The sequence below is a fragment of the Orussus abietinus genome, unplaced genomic scaffold (genome assembly GCF_000612105.2).
Source record: "Orussus abietinus isolate OABI.00-Male unplaced genomic scaffold, Oabi_2.0 scaffold1, whole genome shotgun sequence".
Classification (NCBI taxonomy): domain Eukaryota; kingdom Metazoa; phylum Arthropoda; class Insecta; order Hymenoptera; family Orussidae; genus Orussus; species Orussus abietinus.
In genome coordinates, this window is record NW_019396017.1 from 1,544,295 (window position 1) to 1,563,778 (window position 19,484).

Here is a 19,484-nt window from a genome sequence, read left to right on the forward strand (position 1 = left end):
AAACGTGATGAAAAATTGTGAATTTCGGTGGGTGCGCAATTTCTGTATGAAACAAATATTTCTAAAACGTGACGAAAAATCCCGACGCAATTTAACTGGCGGCGAAAGCGTCGTTTCAGAAAATCCTGGAGACTCTTGTTGCACCCTGTATATCGACTCGCTTGGATAGGCGAAATCCTTAACATGCGGTGCATTAATGCCGGTGCATAAACGGGTTAAGTGATGTTGTATAAATCTCGTATATCACGCGCCTTAGTACACCAAACCCGCCTAATACCGCGCAAAATACTACCCTTCGTTTACATTATCCTCCGCGATCCACCCAACAGAAAACTGAAATGATCAGCTTGCATCGCCCTCCCATCGGCGATTATCTGGTAGAGTAATAAAAATGTATGCAAATAAAAAAGTCATCGGCAAAATGGCCCGCGAGGGCCGTACATTTACCCGCCCCCTGCCTCGTTTTTCAATTTTTGTTTTACACGGCCTGTTTTCCATTACCATCGAGTTAGCACCCTCTCCATATTTCACGCTAAATGTCATTCCAATTCCCGTCGGTATCGAGCCGATATTTTTCTAATTGTCAAAAACACAGGGCCCGCGCGTCCCCGGCGCTTACTAAAATTGGATAGCAACGCCATTAAGCAAATTATGTGCAATCAACGAAATTACAAGCATCAAACAGCAACCTTCTGCCCGGAACTTTGTCAACGCTAGGACATCCGCGGATAATCGTGTTTACTTAAAATGTAGGCCGAGTGTTCGACATGGCGAAATTAGGTAAACATTGGTATACACGACACATGGATAAATAATATACCCAAACCTCACAACGGCACTCTCTCCCACAAAAAGAAATCCAAAACTATCGGACTTTCCCAGAAAAAAATCATATTTTAACCGAGTGTAACTTTTGCTTGCGGTGAGACTACCCGAAAAACAACGATCCACTCCAGATGTCGATCGCCAAAACTTGGTCGCTCTTAAATCGTAAGACGACTCTTTATTTATTTTTAATTTTATTTGTTCTTCTTTCATCGTAGACGAACTTTGCGTCGATCCACGCGTCCGGGCGCCTCGGCGCGCTCCTCGCAAACGCGCGAAAACTCAGAGAAAAGGTGAAAAATCTCGTCTGGGAGTTTTTTTGTATATAATTCCGTCAAAGCCTTACCTTTCAACAGCACGAAGAGAAGCAACCGGAAGGAGTGCGTCTTCGCCGGCATCGTCGAGTCTGCATGAACCACGCGGACGCTTCCGGTGAGGTGGAAAAAAATGGCGGCCCGGTGTAGTTTTACATATGCGGAGTTTAAATTCCGAAGAAACGTCCCGAGACGCGTGTACGCGCGAACCGCACTCGCCTGTGGTCGGGTCAAAGGGTGGAAGTTGTGTGGACGAAGTCTCGCCTCGAACTGGCGCGTGTCCGCGTTTCAGCCCCTCTGGATAACCCCTTCTCGTTCGCCCCCCGCAGCGCCGCACTCCCGACCGCCCCGTCGGCTAATTTGCTATTTGCTGCGATTTCCTACGATTTGCTGCGTTTCGCGGTTGCGGCTCGACCCAAACTCCGAAGGCTCGATATATTTGTCCACTGAAATGTCCAATTTGCGAAAATAAATAAAGCTTTGCAGCTAAACAGGTCGCGCACAGCCTCCGATTTCTATTTTTGGATACACATGGATTTAATGATTATTTGCAAGGTTTAATCTAACGTAAATCAATATTTATCTTATACCTTTAATTTTCAGCCCGAGTTTCATTGATCGGTAGGCAGGTTTCTTTCTCGCTCGCTCCGAAACCTCCGCGCCATCCATCCGGTCTGCTAATTTCCGATTTACGGAAGGCAGTGGCCGCTCGCCAACCCGGATTTCGAGAGACGATAGATTTGTTTACAAAAATGGCCTCATTCTTCGTAAATCGCGTTCAGGAAGGGCAACGCCCGCGTCTCATTCCCACCTCGCTCCTAAACAAACATGTCCTTATAAGAATTTTTCAAATTTCCCGCTTAACAGGAACGTCGATTTAATTTCGAGTTTTGATCGGGTCCACTGACGGATTTTTAACGCCGATTGAAGTCCTGTATTTTGATGGACAGGTCATGTTTGGCCATGGCTAAATTATTACTTTAACGGGGAGGGTGAACTTTTCCCGTTCCAAAATTATATTTATGCCGGGAATGGCCATTGCCTTAATTTTTCCATGTTCAATAAGATGAATCGGTCTGTGGGGCCACCTGAGAGCGGTGTTTCCTAAAAGTACCTCTAATCCCAGAGGAATTAAGTTTCCTGCTTTAAACAATAATTTAGTGAGAAAAGTTCGTGACAGCAGGGCTCAGAATATGAAAGTTTCTTGGCACGGTGTTGCTGCCCGCAGAAACTTTCTGCGTAATGCCTCGCAACTTACAGTGCTCTTTTTACTGTGTACTCAATTTTCCAGGAATTCTCTTTTTATTCGATACGCAAACATTGGAATGCACATGAACAGCTTGTTTAATTGGCAATAGGGAAACCGAGACGTTACATTAACAATAAGCAATGGAAAAAATTAAACTGCGAAAATAAAAATGGTGGAAACAATTTTCATAGCTTCGGTTGCCGCATGATGAAACTTATTTGTTAAAAAACAGTTCAAAAATGTGAGGGTTAAAAGAGTTTAATGAGATCTTAATTGCGTACCTTTCTGCTTTAAAAATACGTATAAACTTATTCCCCAATACGTTACTTTCGTCATCGAAACTAAAATTATGCTTGCCAAACCGCTATTCTTTTACTGTGATACGGTAAACATATATAAAAGTGGTGGCTTGGATTAGCGCCGCGAGCGCCATCTGGTACCTAAGTTAGGAAACTCTTCAGAAGCGAACTTCCCTTTCTACTGACCTCATGATATTCTAGGTTACGTCTTAATTAACCAAGACCTCGTGCAACCTCGTGTCAGCAAATCGCCACGAATTGAGCTTTAGGTTAACTGTTGCGTGTAAATTTTTACCAGTACAGTATTTAATAATTAATCCGCACTTCGAATATCTAGACAAAGTTACTTTTGTGTAATCATGGCAGTCAGAGTACAATTTGAGAACAACAACGAGATTGGGGTGTTTTCGAAACTGACAAATTCCTATTGTTTAGTGGCAATCGGCGGGTCGGAGAATTTCTACAGGTAATAAGGATTATTACAATTATTATAGAATGATTACATTGTAATTTTGAGATAAAGATTTATTTCACAATTATTTTCATATTCAACTTAAAGATGGGATTGCATAGAATAGCACTTTGATCCTAACCTCTGAGTGTGTATTGTTTTAAAATTAAGTCATCTTGCGTGCATCCACTTTTAGATCACTGGTTTTAATTCATGATTTCTCTTTTTAGTGTATTCGAAGCAGAATTAGCAGAAACGATACCAGTCGTGCATGTGTCAGTTGCTGGTTGTCGTATTATTGGAAGATTATGTGTCGGTAAGGGATGAAAACTGAAAACAAGTGACTACAACGAAATATAAAATAAAATAATTTATTTCTCTTTTTAGGGAACAAACACGGCCTTTTAGTGCCAAACACGACAACAGACACAGAATTACAACACATACGAAATTCTCTCCCAGATAATGTAAAAGTTCAAAGGGTTGAAGAAAGGCTTTCAGCTCTTGGAAATGTCATTGCATGTAATGATTACGTTGCTCTAGTTCATCCTGATCTTGATAGGGTATGTATAATAGGGTAAAATTACGATTCCTAAAATTTTTTAACTGAATTCATTTGAAAATATAATAACTTCTTTCATATTGTTAACTTGAAATTTATCATTCTATGACACAGGAAACGGAAGAAATCCTAGCTGACACATTAAATGTAGAAGTCTTTAGACAAACAGTTGCAAGTAATGTGTTAGTTGGATCTTACAGTGTTTTATCGAATCAAGGTGGTATAGTACATCCAAAAACGTCTATACAAGACCAGGATGAGCTGTCGTCTCTGTTACAAGTACCATTAATAGTAAGTTCTACATAAAATATGAATTCAAATAAGACAAATAACTAAAGATTAAAGGTATCTGGTGCTTAGGCAGGTACGGTGAACAGAGGTAGCGAAGTAATAGCAGCAGGCATGGTAGTCAATGATTGGGCTGCATTTTGTGGTATGGATACAACCTCAACAGAACTTTCAGCCATTGAAAGCGTATTCAGGCTTAATGAAGCTACACCAGCTGCCATCACTTCAACTTTGAGAGCATCCCTCATAGAAAGGTACGTAGAAACGAATATTAAAAAATTAAACTTGTTTGCAAATGCACGGAAAGTTTTGTTGCAGGATAATGTGGTTATTTATTACATCTAAAGTGTTAAAATAATACTTGATCGTTTCAGCATGTCGTAAAGGAGGTTCTGTACCAAACTGAAACCAGAGTACCGAAAGAACGGATTGTACAATCTATATATGTATGTACATAACAGCAGCATCCATATCTGTGAGATTGCATGATGCAGATACACTTATAGTATCATATCTGTGAATGTATTGCGTAATTCCACCTCCAAATGACTTAAAGTGTAACGACATACTCTGTATTAAAGTTTCTAAGAAATGTGCAAATGCTTTGCCTTATTCTAACGGATTTATGCAAGTAGTGCGCAATAAAATTAACGAGGCTCATAAAGAAATCGATTTATCGATATAAGAATACATTTGTATTGCTCTTATGGATTTTATGATACGAGGATGTTCGAAGCATACTTGTAGAAAGAGTGCCTAATGTAATTACACGGTAATTACTTCGTTCTGTTATTCGATCCTACATTCGTATGCGAACATGTATACGATCAAATCAATTACATACAACGTAAAAGTTATTACCAATTCTCAATAATGTCCTGTAGCAAGATGCAAGGCACAACAATCTAATTATATTTCTTCAGACTAATGCATTCAATTAATTTTATTTTAGTTACGCACTTATCAAGCAACGTGATACATACATGAATACCTATAGTCTTCTGTACAATATCTGTTACATAGTTTTTGAATAGCTACTTGGGCCATCTGTAATAACATCAAATATGACATCACTTGACACGCTTCCCAAACTTTTACAGTATTATTGATTTTGTATCGATTTTCCACTACTATACTTTTTTTTCTCTTTCTTACTGAATCTTAGAATTAACATAAATTCAGATAAAACAGAACGGATTCTATCACATCCCACTTATTAAGTAGGATATAATAATTACGCGAGCGATGACCAGCACAACTTGCCATGTTTACATACACTTCCATGAAAAGATCGAATGAATGCTGTACCTTTCACACGTATAAATCGTAACTACAAAAATAACTCTGCGATTAATTCTAAGAATTTAACATGAGTCATGCATCCTATAAACTCTGAAAAATTATGCCCACAATGTTTTAAAAAAAGTTGTGTATAGTATCAACAGTTGAAAAAACGTTTGAAAATTAGATGACACAAATTTGATCAGTTTTAATTCATGTTAAACAATTCATACCAATCGCGATCTTTCCCATTAGAAATCACAAAAAATTCTTATCTCAAGTGAATATGTCGAAAATAAACAGTCGTGAAATAACGTCAGTCGATTTGCGCCTGTTTATACAGACCGGAAACACTATCGAGCAATTGAAAATTATAAATATTTACATTAGTAAGATGCACATTATTTTTCACTGTTCAAACCTTAATTCGTGACATAATTAACTGAACGTTGTATGCAACGTTGTGCGGACCAGCCAGTTGTAACCACAGTTGCTTGTAGTAATTCAAACAACGCAGCCAATCATTTCACTTGTTTCAATCAATGAGACTAGAGTAATGGTAATTGCTCAGCGAGCATTAATTCTGTAGCAGCAGGAGCTTCTGAACTCATTACTAACGTTATGCCCGCTTCATATGATGCAGGAATGCGAATATGTGTTGTATAAGACATAGACACAGCGGGCTGCTGTCTCATCCACATCGTCTCCCTTACCATATTCACAACTTGTCCTAAATATTCGAAGTAAATATGCGTATAAGTTGAAAGATGTAATTATATAAAACAAACATTAAAATTGAGAGCAACCGGATAATGATCCTTACCAAGCACATTAAGCTTTCGCCATCTTTGATTGAGCAAAGTGAGGGGAGTCAAATCAGTTGTCGAATTCCAGTGAGCTAAAACATCAGCTCGTCGTACCAAGAGAACACTGGGATTGACAAGTTGGTGCCAAACAACCTAATATTAAATTAGCATAAAAAATTATTTCTCATAGTGAGGCATGAAACCTGCCAAATGATAATACTCTTAACCAACCTGTTCGGGAAGACACTGAACAGGGTTTGTCAAATAGATTCCTCCTGGACCGACTCCAAATATCATTTGATGGTGCCAAGCATCAGGAATGTCATTACCTTCACCACAATGTTGTAAATTTAAAGTGGCAATTGGTGCCGCACCTAAAAGGATCACGCACAATTACAAACTGTACTATGTATTAGAATGTATACGAAAATATTTTTTCCTTCATTGACACTACCTCGAGAAATCCAATAATGAAGCCAATGTGATAGAGAAACCTTTCGTTCCGGATAAAAGGCAAAAAATTTTGTTATAGCTGCACCACTTGTTGCTAAAGATATACCTCTTGCCAAATCTTTATGTGTTGAACCTGCTAAAGATCTACTAACAAGATATCGTGGAAGCGGTGTGCCTGGTTCCCTTAACCTAGTTGCCACTCCTCGAACTAATACTTCTAGAGAAAAGGCAATATTCAAAGCCAGCTTAAAAGAAAAAGACAGATAAATATATATATACTAAGTAATTAAGTTTAAAATATTAGTAAGTTTTCAATCATTGGTTTTACCAATGTCCAAAGAAAACTTACAAGAGCATTAATGGCAGCTGTTGCACCACAAGCTGAAGTTGCTATTTGAGTTACTTGTTTTACTGTTGCTTCCTGTTCATTCCATAACATTACTTTTTCAACTGGTAGAAGTCCATCTAACCTTTCATTACATAAATCAGTTTCCTAGAAATATAAAGAAGATGATACCAGAGGCACTTTGTTGCTTTATCAGCAAAATAAAATGCATATTAACCAGGTTAGAATCACCACTTTGGTTGAAAGCTGCTTGCTTATTGAGCATCAGTTTCTTGGCCATCATACGATGGTACAGAGTTGAACTCAAATTATTTTTCCTGGAATTTAAATTTGAACTCTCTGGAACGGATACTGTTGAGGAATCTGCCCACAGTTCAGCATCTGTGTCTCTGCTATCACTCGGTGAAATCAAATCACCATTTGTATTATGGTGTCCATGGGACTCTCGTAGTGGACATCCACTGGTGCGGTAAAGACCAGTTGCCTCCCATCGTCCTGAGATTGTTACGTTTTATAAATCAGATCTTTTCAGTCTTTATAAATTTTTCTTCACACATTTGCAAACAAGTACTTACTGATTCCAGTACTCGTACTTGGGATCCATAAAGATCTAGAAAGCGAGTTAGTTTGATTTACACCTTCATCAGGTCTGCTTTCCATATCAGTGCCCAAATGATTGGTTTCATGATTAACATCTTTTGAACTCTCCTGTTTATTCTGAGTAGAAGATGAAAGACTTTGTCTAGATACAACCCTTCCACTACTTAAATCATTTAATGACACTGCATCAGCTTCGACATTATCTAATGCTATATTTTGTACATCTTCGTTAATCGAAGCCAAATCACTGTCACCTGTGTCCTGTCACAACAAATCTACTTTGAAACAGCAGATAATAAAATAATGATAACTATATTGATTAAAATATTTAATAACCTGTTCACACGAAGGACCAGGATCAAAATCCATTTCCAGAAAGTCCATTTCTGGGCTAGATCTATCGCTATGATGTTGTCCATCTACTTCGTGTACTTCTATTTGCTCCTGCCGTTGCTGCTGTTTAATATCTAAGCAAATGCTATCATCATTTCCTTTATATGTATAAATACAGTAATCTTCGCCATCGGACATATCTCCTTCATTGCCAGAACTTGAATCACGCCTTTCCTGCTCCCTATGGGAAACCTGAAAGAAATATTTTATTTAAACATTCTCCACTGAACTTATATCACCGTAACCTTTACATCGGCTTAACTAACATACCTTTTGCATTCCACTAGGACCGGCAACTTCTTTATTTCCATTAATATTAGGCCTTAAAAAACGACAAGTGCCCTGACTGGTTGAACCTATGCTACCACTGATATTGTTTAAAATACACTTGGGCTTATAAGAATTCGATGTCCATGTGGGATCTACTTCTGGGCTCGAATCCGAGCTACATGATACTTTTGGTGGACACTTCTCCACTTTGGGAACATAATCAACATTATTTTGCATATCTGTATCTTCCATTGAGGGATTAGTCATTGAACTTTGAAACACAATGGATGAATTCAAGGGTGATGGAGAATGCAAGTGTGAACTTGTATCAAGAGATCCCTGAGGAACTGATACATTGGACTGTTCTACAGGTATGTTTGACCGAATAGGAGATAGGGTCGAATACGCGTTAAGAGAATTTGAATTCACGGAAGGATTTGTACTTGCAACAATCTTGTACTTGGACTCACTAGAAGCATTAGTATTCAATGGTAGAAATTTAGTAGGCTGAGTGCTCGTAAATAAGGATGTAGAATTTGGATTTGACGTATCGGCTCTCATATCAATGGCTGACGAGTTCAGGTAAAACTCGGCTGCATTGCTTGGCATCTCTTGTACCCCATTCGTCAACATTATCGGAGGTTTAAATGGGGAAGAACATTGAACGTCTCCAATGTTATTGTTCACTTTAAACTGTTCATTAGACATTCTGTTTTGGAGTTTGGTCGTCTTGCATGGTTTAGCAGATTGATCGAATGACAAATTGTCATTCGTTTCTATACTTCTATCAATTCTGGGCTCTGCATCGTTTCGATCGTTTTCTTCCTTTGAGTTCATCCTATAGTTTAACTACAGGTAAAGCTTCAGAAAACGTATGATCTGGAATTCAAATTAAGAAACGTAAATTAAACTTATTCGTAAATTCACCTTATTTGATTATATATACTCCATGTCTGTTAGAAACTAAGTCTTCTAGAACAATAAGCCACGAATATTATGTAGCATAGGTTCCTATTCGATAAAACGTCGTTACCAAATCTTTTTTGCCGAACAGATTTGAGGCAAGGTAAAGCTTGACATTACTCCTCGCCAATGCTAGGCCATCCCAAAATCGCGCGGTCAGCGTAAAATCTCATTTACATAATCGTTATAAACTAGTTTAATTCTATATCTCTCCGCGAAACTATTCTGTCACACTTTGGGACTGCGATTCGCCGTACTAACCACTCCGACAAACGTTAGCTCCGGAAGTCAGCTGATTGTTTCACATCTTTGTGCGCATTTAGAGAATCGCGAACGTATCTCGGATTGCTAAACGAGATTTTGTATGACAGAGTTGCTGTGCCACATAATTTGAGGTCCCTTATTCACGTGCCTTAGTTGAAACAAAACCGAAGGATAGATCTTCATAATCAAGGAAATGCCGGAAAATTTCATTTGGAAATTTACAATTCACGCAACTCATTACGCTCTCAAACCATGAAGCAGTAGAGAATGTCCATGTTTCGCACCTATTATGCCGCCTAGCAGACCTACTCCGAAACTGCTGAACTTCTTCAATGTTTTTGATCCCTCAGTAAAACATAGGAAAATTAATCGAATTCAATGAATCTTGAGAAATAGAAAATATCGCGAACTAATAACAATTTAAGTATAATACTTTATGTAAACGTACTTTTTCCTCTTTATGGTAGGATATTAAAAATGACGAAAGAAATCTGAATTGCCGACTACTAACGCCCGAAATGTGCAGCGAATATAAACCATCATGCATTGCGATTCAAGCAGTTTTTGGCGGACGAATTTAAAACGCTAAAAAATTGTACTCGTTTCCTTTCTCCATTGACAAACTGAAACCGTTTTTCATTAACGGGAATGTAACGGTTAAAAGTAATTTTCAGATTACAATATTGATCAGAAATATTATTAAATCTGTCTACAAAAATGCCGTGTGGATTCGAATGTTAAAATCAAATCGTTTGATTCGTTTTTCGGAAAACGATTGGTTAAATAAACTTCATGTAGATATTTATTTCACAAAAATCAGTATATATTGCTTGGTAATGAAGATACATAAGCATAATTGAAATGTAAAACATAAACTCCCACAAAGGTATGATGCTCCATAATATATCGATTAACAAGAATTCCTACCAAGTGCAGATAGATTAAAGATTATATAGTCATCATTGGAACAAAGCAAATTAATGTTCCCCTTTATATATACGAAGTAGAATTATATTAATAGGGTATACATTTTTTGCTCGATTTTCCTCATAAGATAGTTATTAGACATTTAATTGTGTTATTTGTGACTAGTGCTAAAATAATTGTAAGACGATGGAGTATGTGCGCTAATTATGCTTGGTACATGAATTTATGTTTCTCTTGCTCTCTAATGCAGATCTATAATTCTTGTCCCAATAATATGATACGTTATGACAATTTTTCATAGCATATACTTATTTTACAATACAATAAAGTAGTTTATCATTCAAAAGGTAGCACACATTTGTTCTTGTACCGTTCATCTTGGTCACATAGTTTGGAATAAAATGTTTTACAGCAAAGGTAGTGGTAAATGAAAATTTCAATTAAGCAGCAGAGAAACAAAACTTATGTAAAAGTCTCTAAAGTAACCTTGACTCAAAATCTTTATGTACAACACAAACTTTTCTTTCCATGCCATGAATACAGATAACACATACGTAATTAGGCTTTGTTACATTTCTATCAAATGAAACATTCTGATTTCGCTATGCAGTTCTCCACTGAAGAACGAATTGAATCCATTACATATTCAATATTCAAGTACATCAATAGTACATACATATATATACTGTCGCGTTAGGTGAACGAGTGAAAATTATTACGTTTTCTTAGAATTACTGCAATGTCCTTTCCTATGCTTTTAAATATGCATGGAAGGAAACTTGAGTTCTCATTCCAAAACTAGAAGCTTGCAAAATGTAATGTCATGTGCCGTTAATGTAATCTTTTACGTTTCTTCAAAGCGAGTAATTACCTTTAAGCATTGAACTAATTTATTAGAAATTTCTTGATTAAATTTGACTAGTAAAAGAGCAAAGTCTGTAGCTTCAATTTTAAATGTATTGCACAATTAAGAAGCAATGTAGATTGATTTCTGTGACAATCTGTAAATTAGACTTTATTATGATTCCATGTTTTCAGTGATATACAACACTTGCCTTACAGTATCCTATCCATTACGTGTAAAGATTGTTTAAATAATAAATACATCAATTATCACTCGTTACCTCGTGATGCGACGCACAAAAATTAAATGTACAAAGAAGGTGGTTTGGGATAAAATGAGGATCGGGAATGGGATGATCGATTCAGATCGGAGAGGGGTGTAGTGGAGGGCAAGCTACCCCCAGGCCCTAGCAGCACCCACCACCTTGCGCACCACCCTGACCTCCGGTACCAGCTAGTCCACCAGGGCTAGTCGGAGAATGTTGAGGGCCAATCTTAATTCCATTTGCCTAAAAGGTACAAAAATGCAAAATATGGCATGCTATATTGTGACTATAGGTTAATATTAAAAATAAATATCAAAATAATTGAAATGAAAACATTAATAATGTAACAATTCATAAAAACTGTAATTTAAGTACCAAATAAAAGACTTTACACGGTATCCAGTAAATGTTAATGACTCACCTCATTATTGATATCGAAGACACCTTCCTGTATTTTTTCGTAAATTTCTTTGGCTGTATTAATAAATGCTTCTTCTACATTGGCTGCTGTCTTTGCACTAGTCTCCATAAAAACAAGTCCATGCTCCCGTGCAAATCCTTCACCTTCTTCCCTCTTAACCTCTCTTCTACTTTCAAGATCGCTCTTGTTGCCAATCAGCATTATTACCATGTTGGAATTCGAATGTTGCCTTGCATCTTCTAGCCATGTTGTCAGATGATTAAATGTCTCCCTACGGGTAATATCATATACGAGCAGAGCTCCCGCTGCCCCACGGTAATATGACCTTGTAATTGAACGGAATGCCTCTTGACCGGCCTATACACATAATAAAGTTCATTACTAAAAAATTAAGATTACAATATTAAGAACCCAAATATTGAAATGATATTTACAGTATCCCAAATCTGTAACTTGATCTGTTTTCCATCAATAGTTATCATACGTGCTCCAAATTCAACCCCGATTGTTAAATCATGAACAGGTTGAAATCGCTTATCCGTGAATTGTAGAAGGAGACAGGACTTGCCAACTCCTATAAAAGATGCACCGAATTTGCAAACGAAGTTCATATTATAAATAGTGACTACATTTTTATTACTTTAGGGGTTGGTAACTATTTCGGTATCTATAAGCATAACGTTATCGGAAAATGAACTCAAACTTATTAAATATAAATAGCGATTGGAATTTATTAAAATTCTTGCTAATTCATTCTAACTCCTACCAAATTAAAGAACATATGCAGGAAATTAGCCAAATGTACAAAAGAATACGTAGAGGCATTACATGCGATTAGTCTGATTCTTGTACGATAACACCATTAGATGCAATGAGAAGCAGAAAGATGTTGAGTTAATCCCAATGAGATGAACAGTGTATCAAAAATGATTGTGAGACTACTTTCCATCATATCAAAAAGGTACATTCCATATATAATTATGTGTAATATTCTTCGCAAGATGAAATGAACTACAACAATAAAAATATTGGAGAGTAGTAGGAGTAAAGAATTGATTAGGCAAATGCGACGAAAACAATGGGAGCTGTCACAGACGATGTAGTAGCACAGTATGTAAACCATCACGAGATCAAACAGCCCCTTGCATCTTGTAATTCGAATACGCACCCGTGTCGCCAATAATGATATACTTGAAAAGGTATGCGTAAGACATTTTAAAGTTTGTAAAGCTCGTCAAGGTATACTGAATTTAAGCACGCAGCTGCACGCAACGAAACAGTTCCACAGCTTGTCGTGTGTTTTATCTCTTCTGCTTGGCCGTGACGTCACTAGAAGAATATTCGGTTATGTTCGGGTGTCTTCGGAAACTGCTTCGGGTTCCGCAAGTAGCGCTACTAGTCAAAGTTCGATAAGTAAAGTACCCTAGGCAATTTACCTAGTTTTATCATTAAATTACTACATATTTTGTGTGACGAGTTTTCTACATAAGCGATGTAAATAACTTGGCGTATTCGCATAACACAAAAATTTCATGTGATAATTTGAAAATTTGTTATAATTAAAGTATTCACAGAAGCAGAAATTATTTTATACGAAAATGCTGTTATCTGACGGTTACCCAGTAAAACTAGTCCATGTTTAGTGTGGACACACACCTTGTTCCACATCAGGTCCAAACATTACCTGCAGATACTTACTCTTTCATTCTCATTTTATTCGAGACGCAAACTACTTTGAGAAAAGACTTTAAAATATCAATTGGAGAAACTTAATTTTAATTAAATTCTACTTCGCAGCTAGTTCGCGAATTGGTGCTATTCATAGGGAACAGCACCAATCAGCACCAATCGCCCAGGTCCCGCCACGTGGATTGGGACCCACTTGAGCATAGACACCTGCTTCCGTCAATTTCCTAGCGCTCTGGGAACCCGACAAAAACAGGATTCCAAAACCCATACAATTCGCCCACATTCGTACCACACCCATATCATACCATTTTTATCACTTTCATCACGGATAGACATTATTTTATTTAAAAGATGTCAGTACAAAATTTCGAGGCGAAAGTTTCGGGTCAAATTCTGATTTTAATGACATATTTAAACCTTTCTCAGAAAGAAAAAGAGCTCTATCCAATAAAATTATGGTTTCAATTAAAGGTGCAAGCATGAATCGAAGTGAACTAAACGCGACAATTTGTCGCCAATTGTTTAAAAACGCTTGTATATGAGTATCTTCACAATCTTGCTTCGTTGGTTGATTTTCAACCTTGAAATGCTCTGTAGCAATATTACAATATCTGAAAGACATTGAATTGTTTTACTTTCACATTATACATAGAAATTCTGGATTCTGATTTAAAAAATGATACTTAACTGTTCAAATGTCATATCTTTTTTCAATTTTACACTTCTTACTTGAGAACGACGTAGCACCTTGTTCTTTGAAATTAATATACATTCTAATGCTGCTCTATATGCATGTACCTTAAAAAAAGAAACATTTTCAAATAATGTCATTGAATGATGCCCTTTTATATAAACTGATATATTACAATTAGATCATTATATTTTTCTTCCTTCAGTTTATCACAGTAATTTTCCAAAGCATGGCAAGCTACTTCCAATGCATTATATGATATATTATAATCTGAGCATGATGAGACAAATTTGCTGAGTGGATACCCTTTGAATTGCTCGCAACCATCACTGAAAGAATATACATGCAATTTAATTGTAGTCGTAATTTTTAAATACAGTAATAACTAAAAATTACGAAAATATAATACCTGCCGTCTAATGTTAGTTTCATGTAACAGCAACCAACAATGCATAAATATTTAATTTCCTTTTGTTCAGCGTAAACCTTTAGCAAAGTTGCAGCTAAATCTCCACATGGATGCAAACCGACAAAACCAAAATTCGATATATTTGTATTTAGATAGAAATTATCTCTAAATAACGCCAATAATTGAGTTGTGAGTTCTGCTCTCGACGAATTTGATGACTTTACTGTTGCTGATACGTGCAGTGGTTTTCTTTTAGTAAAATCAGAGACATGTTTACTCAAAGATGTAAGCAATTGGTCATCCCACTTTCTACAAATCAAAATTATCTCCATTTTGACATTACTCTTTTGCATAAATTTAAATAAATGCTACCTCGCTTGTTCAGATAACACGGGTTGTTGCTCGATGCAAACGGTGCATAATCCGTACTTGTATGCTAATGCACGTGCTAAATGACCCATGCCTGCACCTACATCCACGATGCATTCACAATTAGTTTGAACTGCACAGTTCGCACATATCTGGAATAGTATTGATTGTGCTTAAAGTAAATTACAATGGCCGTAAGGTCATATAATATATTGCATAGTTCTACAATTAATTATAACTATGAAAATTTTTTCATTTTCTTGAAACCTATATTACCTCAGCAATTTTCTCAATTTCATGTCGTTTTTTAATTTTCACGTGCTTCGAAAATATATTTTTGAATTTCTTATCTGAAACCTTTGAATTCTCTGATCCTTCGAAATGAGCACCTGGTTTATTTAAATTGCGCTCCGGAAAAACCCTTTCACTGTTTCCCGCTCGTACGCATTTAAACACTATGCCACCATTGCAATCTCTGTTAAGCGTCAAAATACTAACGATTTGTCGTAGAGTTAATAAAGTTAACGGCCAGACTCGTTCGCTGCAAATAAATAATTAGTAGATCATGGGAATCGTCATAATTTAAAAGATACAAACATTTGGTGTTCCCCCGATATCCACGTTCCTAATTCTCGCGGCGACACATCTTCCAAAATAATTCTCCACGCCTCCGGCAGTTTCTGCCACAAGTCTTCGTAGTAAAAGTCCTGGAAATGCATACGTTACTACATAAATATGCCGATAAAACCCTGGTTTTCTCTCATAACGATGAAACGTATCGTTTTTGTCCAACTTTTTACTTCCGCGATAATGCGCGGAGTTACGTGAGCGCCACGCTTCAGAAAACAAACTATGCGACTGCCCGTCTGTGTCACTTCTTGTCCATGACCGTTGTATCGAGTTTACGTATGGTAACTCTATCTAGTTATTCTCAAAGAATACGCATCGCGGTTTTACAAAATAATATAGAGAATACGAACCACCACGTAGGAATCGAGCAGCCATCCATATTTTCTTAGAACACAAAATATTTGCTGAATGGTAACACGTGCTCCGACACACGAAGAGCAATCACAGGTGATTGCTGCAGTCGCCATTGTTACACGTTTGTCGGTAGGACCTATCTTACCGAAGAAGCATGGGTGCAGAAACTGATGGCCCCCGAAAAAAAAAATCAAACCTTAAAAAGATTTTATTTCGTTACGTTCCTTTTGTATGGATTGTAATCACTAATAAATTATTTTCTGAATATCTGGCATCCATATGTGTAGTCCTATTCTATTATATGAAGTTATTAGTTTATCATTATATGTACTGTACTTGCACATTCTAAATCCTGAGAAACTGAAATGTCGATAACCTGCCGCGGTTAGAGCCACTTTTGAACCGTAAATATTCCGTGCTAGCAATTGCAATCTGTGCAACTATTCCTTAAACCGCAGGCATTGTTTTTTTCTTTTAAGGCGCGAGCGTTTCCGGACGTGTCACTTTCTTCTTCCAAATGGAAAAAGAGCATGCGTTACATTGAAAACGAGCGGAATAACTCTAGCGCATCTACCTCTGGCTCTGAGGTCTTAGGAAACTTTAATATCTAACATTTGGTCTCGTGAGAATTCCCATTTCTGCGTGGAACACGGGCTCTAGATGGATAGTCTGGTAGTCGGGTGCTATTTATTTCGTTTATTTAATAATTATAATGCCAAGTACAGTTCGTGCGTCCCACTTCGCGGCACTTTCACTCTTCAACAGTTACGTTATTCCTTCCGAGCACTCCAGACACCTATACATGTAAGAGGAGGGCTCCGAGTATACGTTTCTAGGAGGCGGATCGTATCGTTCATCTTCAGTCCACTTTCGTGAGAATTAAACAGACACGAAATAATGCAATCTTCGCCATCGACGTTTCTCGGGATTTTACTCTCGCCGACGCTTCCGAGCTTCGGGAGAATTGTCACACTACCTGTTATTATACGAGATTGAAATTCACCTGAACGTGTATCATCTCAGGATTTCATTATAATTTTTTTACGCTCGAATAGTAGTCCAACAGACATTTAATACTTCCCCTCTGTCAATAATTCCTCCACGTCTGTGTATTATTTTAATGATCATTTTTAGCTCACTTCGCACGTTTAAAAAAAATGGTTACGTTCCAGGCTCGGCTAAGAACTCCTAAACGGCGAAATGTGGACTGTAATTACTCACAATGGATCTACCTCTCAGAGGCTCTTTAGAACTATAGTAAAATTGTTACCCTACCCATTATTATTATATAAACACGCATTGCATGTAACTTCTAATTACGTGCCATTTGTTCGCAGGGTCTCGAGTAGGAATGGCGGTTCATATTTGTAAAATTGGCTCTTTTTATACTTCTCGCTTACATCACCGAGAGAGCTATTATATCGTCCATCGTTACCACTATTGGTTATTTGCAAATTCTCTTCCTATTATTTCCCAACACCCGACCACGTCACATCCGCGGATAAAAATTCCTCGAGGCAGGAAAAAGTGATGATTCGAAGGAAAGACATTCTTTTCGAACTTTCTCCAGTCTGGTGACACCAATAAACGAATTTTGATGTACCGTCGCGCGGTGCATCGGTCGATGCAGATACCAAAATATGAGAAGAATTGGCCCAGTGACGCGACGTGAGTTAAAATTACCAATAAAGATGTCTGATCTTCCAATCTGTCCAGTTCGAGCCTCCAGAGGTTATTTGGAACTCTTAGGCCAACGTAAGTGAAAGTTACCAAGTAGGACGCGCGTCTTGGATCCGAGCGCTGGCTGGATGTTCGCCAAATGCCCATGGCTTCTTTCACGTACTCCCGGGTTATACGTTAGAATTAATAGATGCCGAAAAACCCGTCTTCCGGAATGACCTTCCCTCTTGAAAAGTTGCCTGAGGCGACTTTCTTAAAAGAAATTAATTCCTGACCAAAAAGATGAATTTTAGATGAAGCCACTTCGCATGGTCTTCACTGATACACTCGAATAGTCAATGATATCATATCGAGGTCTGTTTCGGTGTTTCACATGTTTCAAAGTGGCTTTCCCTTTTAAGAATCCGCTCAAGGCAATTTCCACGACAGACCCTAATTCTGAATGGGAAAAGTGCACTTTTCACGACTTTCTTCGAGGGCTTTGTTGGTACAACTTTGTATAACAGTTATACCTTATGAAGGACTTTCTTCAGGTTTTCAGGTGCCGAAACAACGTCGATCGAGCCCTGGAGAACAAGCGACGCCAGTTGGAAACTCCAAGTGCCGTAACGAAGAATCTAACCGCGCTTTTATTAGGTCATCGGATCCAACTTCAGAACATCTCGGTCTCGCAACCGGTCGTCGGGGTTTACGAGAGTGGCGCACGTAACGTTCCCTCGCGCTTAAACGTCTCTATCTGGCGGATCGAGATTTCGAAATAGGAGCACCGTGGAAAGCTCGAGCTCGTCCGATAATCGCGGCTCGCCTAAGCGAGCGACATCCGTCTCGGCGGGTCGCAATTAAAGGCCCTCTCGATCGGCAATTCCCACCGGAGGTTCTCCAAGTTGGGGTTCCCCGAGGCCGTCTCGCGGGCTGGAAGAGGAAATAAGAAATCGAAGTCGCTCGGAGAAAAGAGAACAGCAGAATCCGCGGTGCGGAAGCGTCGACGAGATCGCCAGGAGCACTTTCGAGAGGAATCGCCTAGAGAGCTGACCAAATGCTAGGTTTCGTCCCGAGGCGATTTTCCGTGGCTGATAATCGCCATCGGTGGGAGAGCACCGATTATCCTCGGGGAGGAAGGAAAGAGGAGGTGAAGGACACGCGGCGCGTAAGAGTCCAAGTAAGGCGAAAGCTGGGATTCTCGTTTTAGGTACCATTGCGAAACCCAGACGCCCACCTTCGAACCCTCGTTTTTCAAGACCTTTCCCGTCCTTAGGGTAAGTGGAACGCGCTCATAAATCTTCCCAACTTGTTTCATTCACGGCTGGGTGTAATACGCGAATAAAAATCGTAAAAGAGTGGAGGAAGAACGCGTTGCGTAATATCAACCCTTGGATAGTCCTGCAGGTGATGGCGCGTGGCAGGGAGCATCGCGTGGCAACCTCCGACCTCCACGTCGGCAGCGTTCTTCTCGAGGCCGTTCCAGAGAAGAACTCCTGCGAACGGATGAGCCAAAGGTCCTCCACGAGTGGTCGAGCCGAAGAAAGTTCGTCCCATCTCGACGGGTGACTCTTGGGAGCGCGTCTCAGGTGTTACCCCACTCGGTGGGTTTGGAAGAGATTCCTTCTGGTGTGTCGGCCAGGTGTGCCGGTATGCGTGCAGGCCAGAGAAAGGTGCCGGGTGCCCCACCGCAGCCGATTTTAGAGAGGAGCTTCTTCTCGAGGTGGTGGGAAGGGAGAAACGAGCCTTCGGGGCCGAGCTGTCCTCAGTTCGACGTCGAATCCGAGACCGGGATCCTCCGGTGTCTTCCGTGCACCTGCCGGCTCTTCTTAACATGTTATTCGGTCCCACCTAGACGAAAC

The 19,484-nt window shown here is 38.7% G+C and overlaps 5 protein-coding genes across 9 annotated transcripts in view; 1 reads left to right on the top strand and 4 right to left on the bottom strand.

Moving 5' to 3' along the window:
• The window catches only part of LOC105697873 (hemicentin-2), a 73,578-nt gene extending 72,120 nt beyond the window's left edge, over positions 1-1,458 (bottom strand). The window contains exon 1 of the mRNA XM_012421604.2: positions 1,172-1,458. Coding sequence (XP_012277027.1) covers positions 1,172-1,223 — 52 coding nt within the window. The 5' untranslated portion in view covers positions 1,224-1,458. The remainder of the gene's footprint in view (positions 1-1,171) is intronic.
• Positions 1,459-2,892: 1,434 nt separating this feature from the next.
• Positions 2,893-4,588, top strand: LOC105698162 (eukaryotic translation initiation factor 6). Its single transcript, XM_012422178.1, has 6 exons — positions 2,893-3,153; positions 3,369-3,454; positions 3,526-3,701; positions 3,815-3,991; positions 4,061-4,242; positions 4,363-4,588. Exons 1-6 carry the CDS (start codon positions 3,047-3,049, stop codon positions 4,370-4,372), a joined length of 738 nt encoding a protein of 245 aa, XP_012277601.1. The 5' UTR covers positions 2,893-3,046; the 3' UTR covers positions 4,373-4,588.
• A 57-nt stretch (positions 4,589-4,645) lies between these two features.
• LOC105698161 lies at positions 4,646-9,880 on the bottom strand. 5 transcript variants are annotated; one of them, XM_012422177.2, is made up of 11 exons: positions 9,171-9,351; positions 8,608-9,016; positions 8,138-8,343; positions 7,811-8,059; positions 7,450-7,735; positions 7,092-7,369; positions 6,878-7,021; positions 6,530-6,773; positions 6,307-6,449; positions 6,093-6,228; positions 5,818-5,999 (listed from the first exon to the last, which is right to left on the bottom strand). In XM_012422177.2, the coding sequence occupies exons 2-11, from the start codon at positions 8,972-8,974 to the stop codon at positions 5,818-5,820; spliced, it is 2,235 nt and encodes a 744-aa protein (XP_012277600.1). In that variant the 5' UTR covers positions 8,975-9,016; positions 9,171-9,351. The 5 variants fall into 5 exon arrangements, with proteins under 5 accessions (XP_012277597.1, XP_012277600.1, XP_012277598.1 ...); XM_012422174.1 differs by having other exon boundaries at positions 4,646-5,999; positions 8,138-9,016; XM_012422175.1 differs by lacking the exon at positions 9,171-9,351 and adding an exon at positions 9,813-9,880 and having other exon boundaries at positions 8,138-9,016.
• A 285-nt stretch (positions 9,881-10,165) lies between these two features.
• On the bottom strand, positions 10,166-13,140 carry LOC105698196 (ras-related protein Rab-2). The gene is made up of 4 exons (XM_012422233.2): positions 12,990-13,140; positions 12,256-12,395; positions 11,822-12,178; positions 10,166-11,643 (listed from the first exon to the last, which is right to left on the bottom strand). Exons 1-4 carry the CDS (start codon positions 13,033-13,035, stop codon positions 11,542-11,544), a joined length of 645 nt encoding a protein of 214 aa, XP_012277656.1. The 5' UTR covers positions 13,036-13,140; the 3' UTR covers positions 10,166-11,541.
• Positions 13,141-13,850: 710 nt separating this feature from the next.
• LOC105697874 (protein RRNAD1) lies at positions 13,851-16,086 on the bottom strand. The gene is made up of 8 exons (XM_012421605.1): positions 15,960-16,086; positions 15,577-15,686; positions 15,256-15,520; positions 14,983-15,131; positions 14,611-14,919; positions 14,377-14,530; positions 14,199-14,308; positions 13,851-14,121 (listed from the first exon to the last, which is right to left on the bottom strand). Exons 1-8 carry the CDS (start codon positions 16,074-16,076, stop codon positions 13,851-13,853), a joined length of 1,485 nt encoding a protein of 494 aa, XP_012277028.1. The 5' UTR covers positions 16,077-16,086.
• Positions 16,087-19,484: the final 3,398 nt, after the last annotated feature.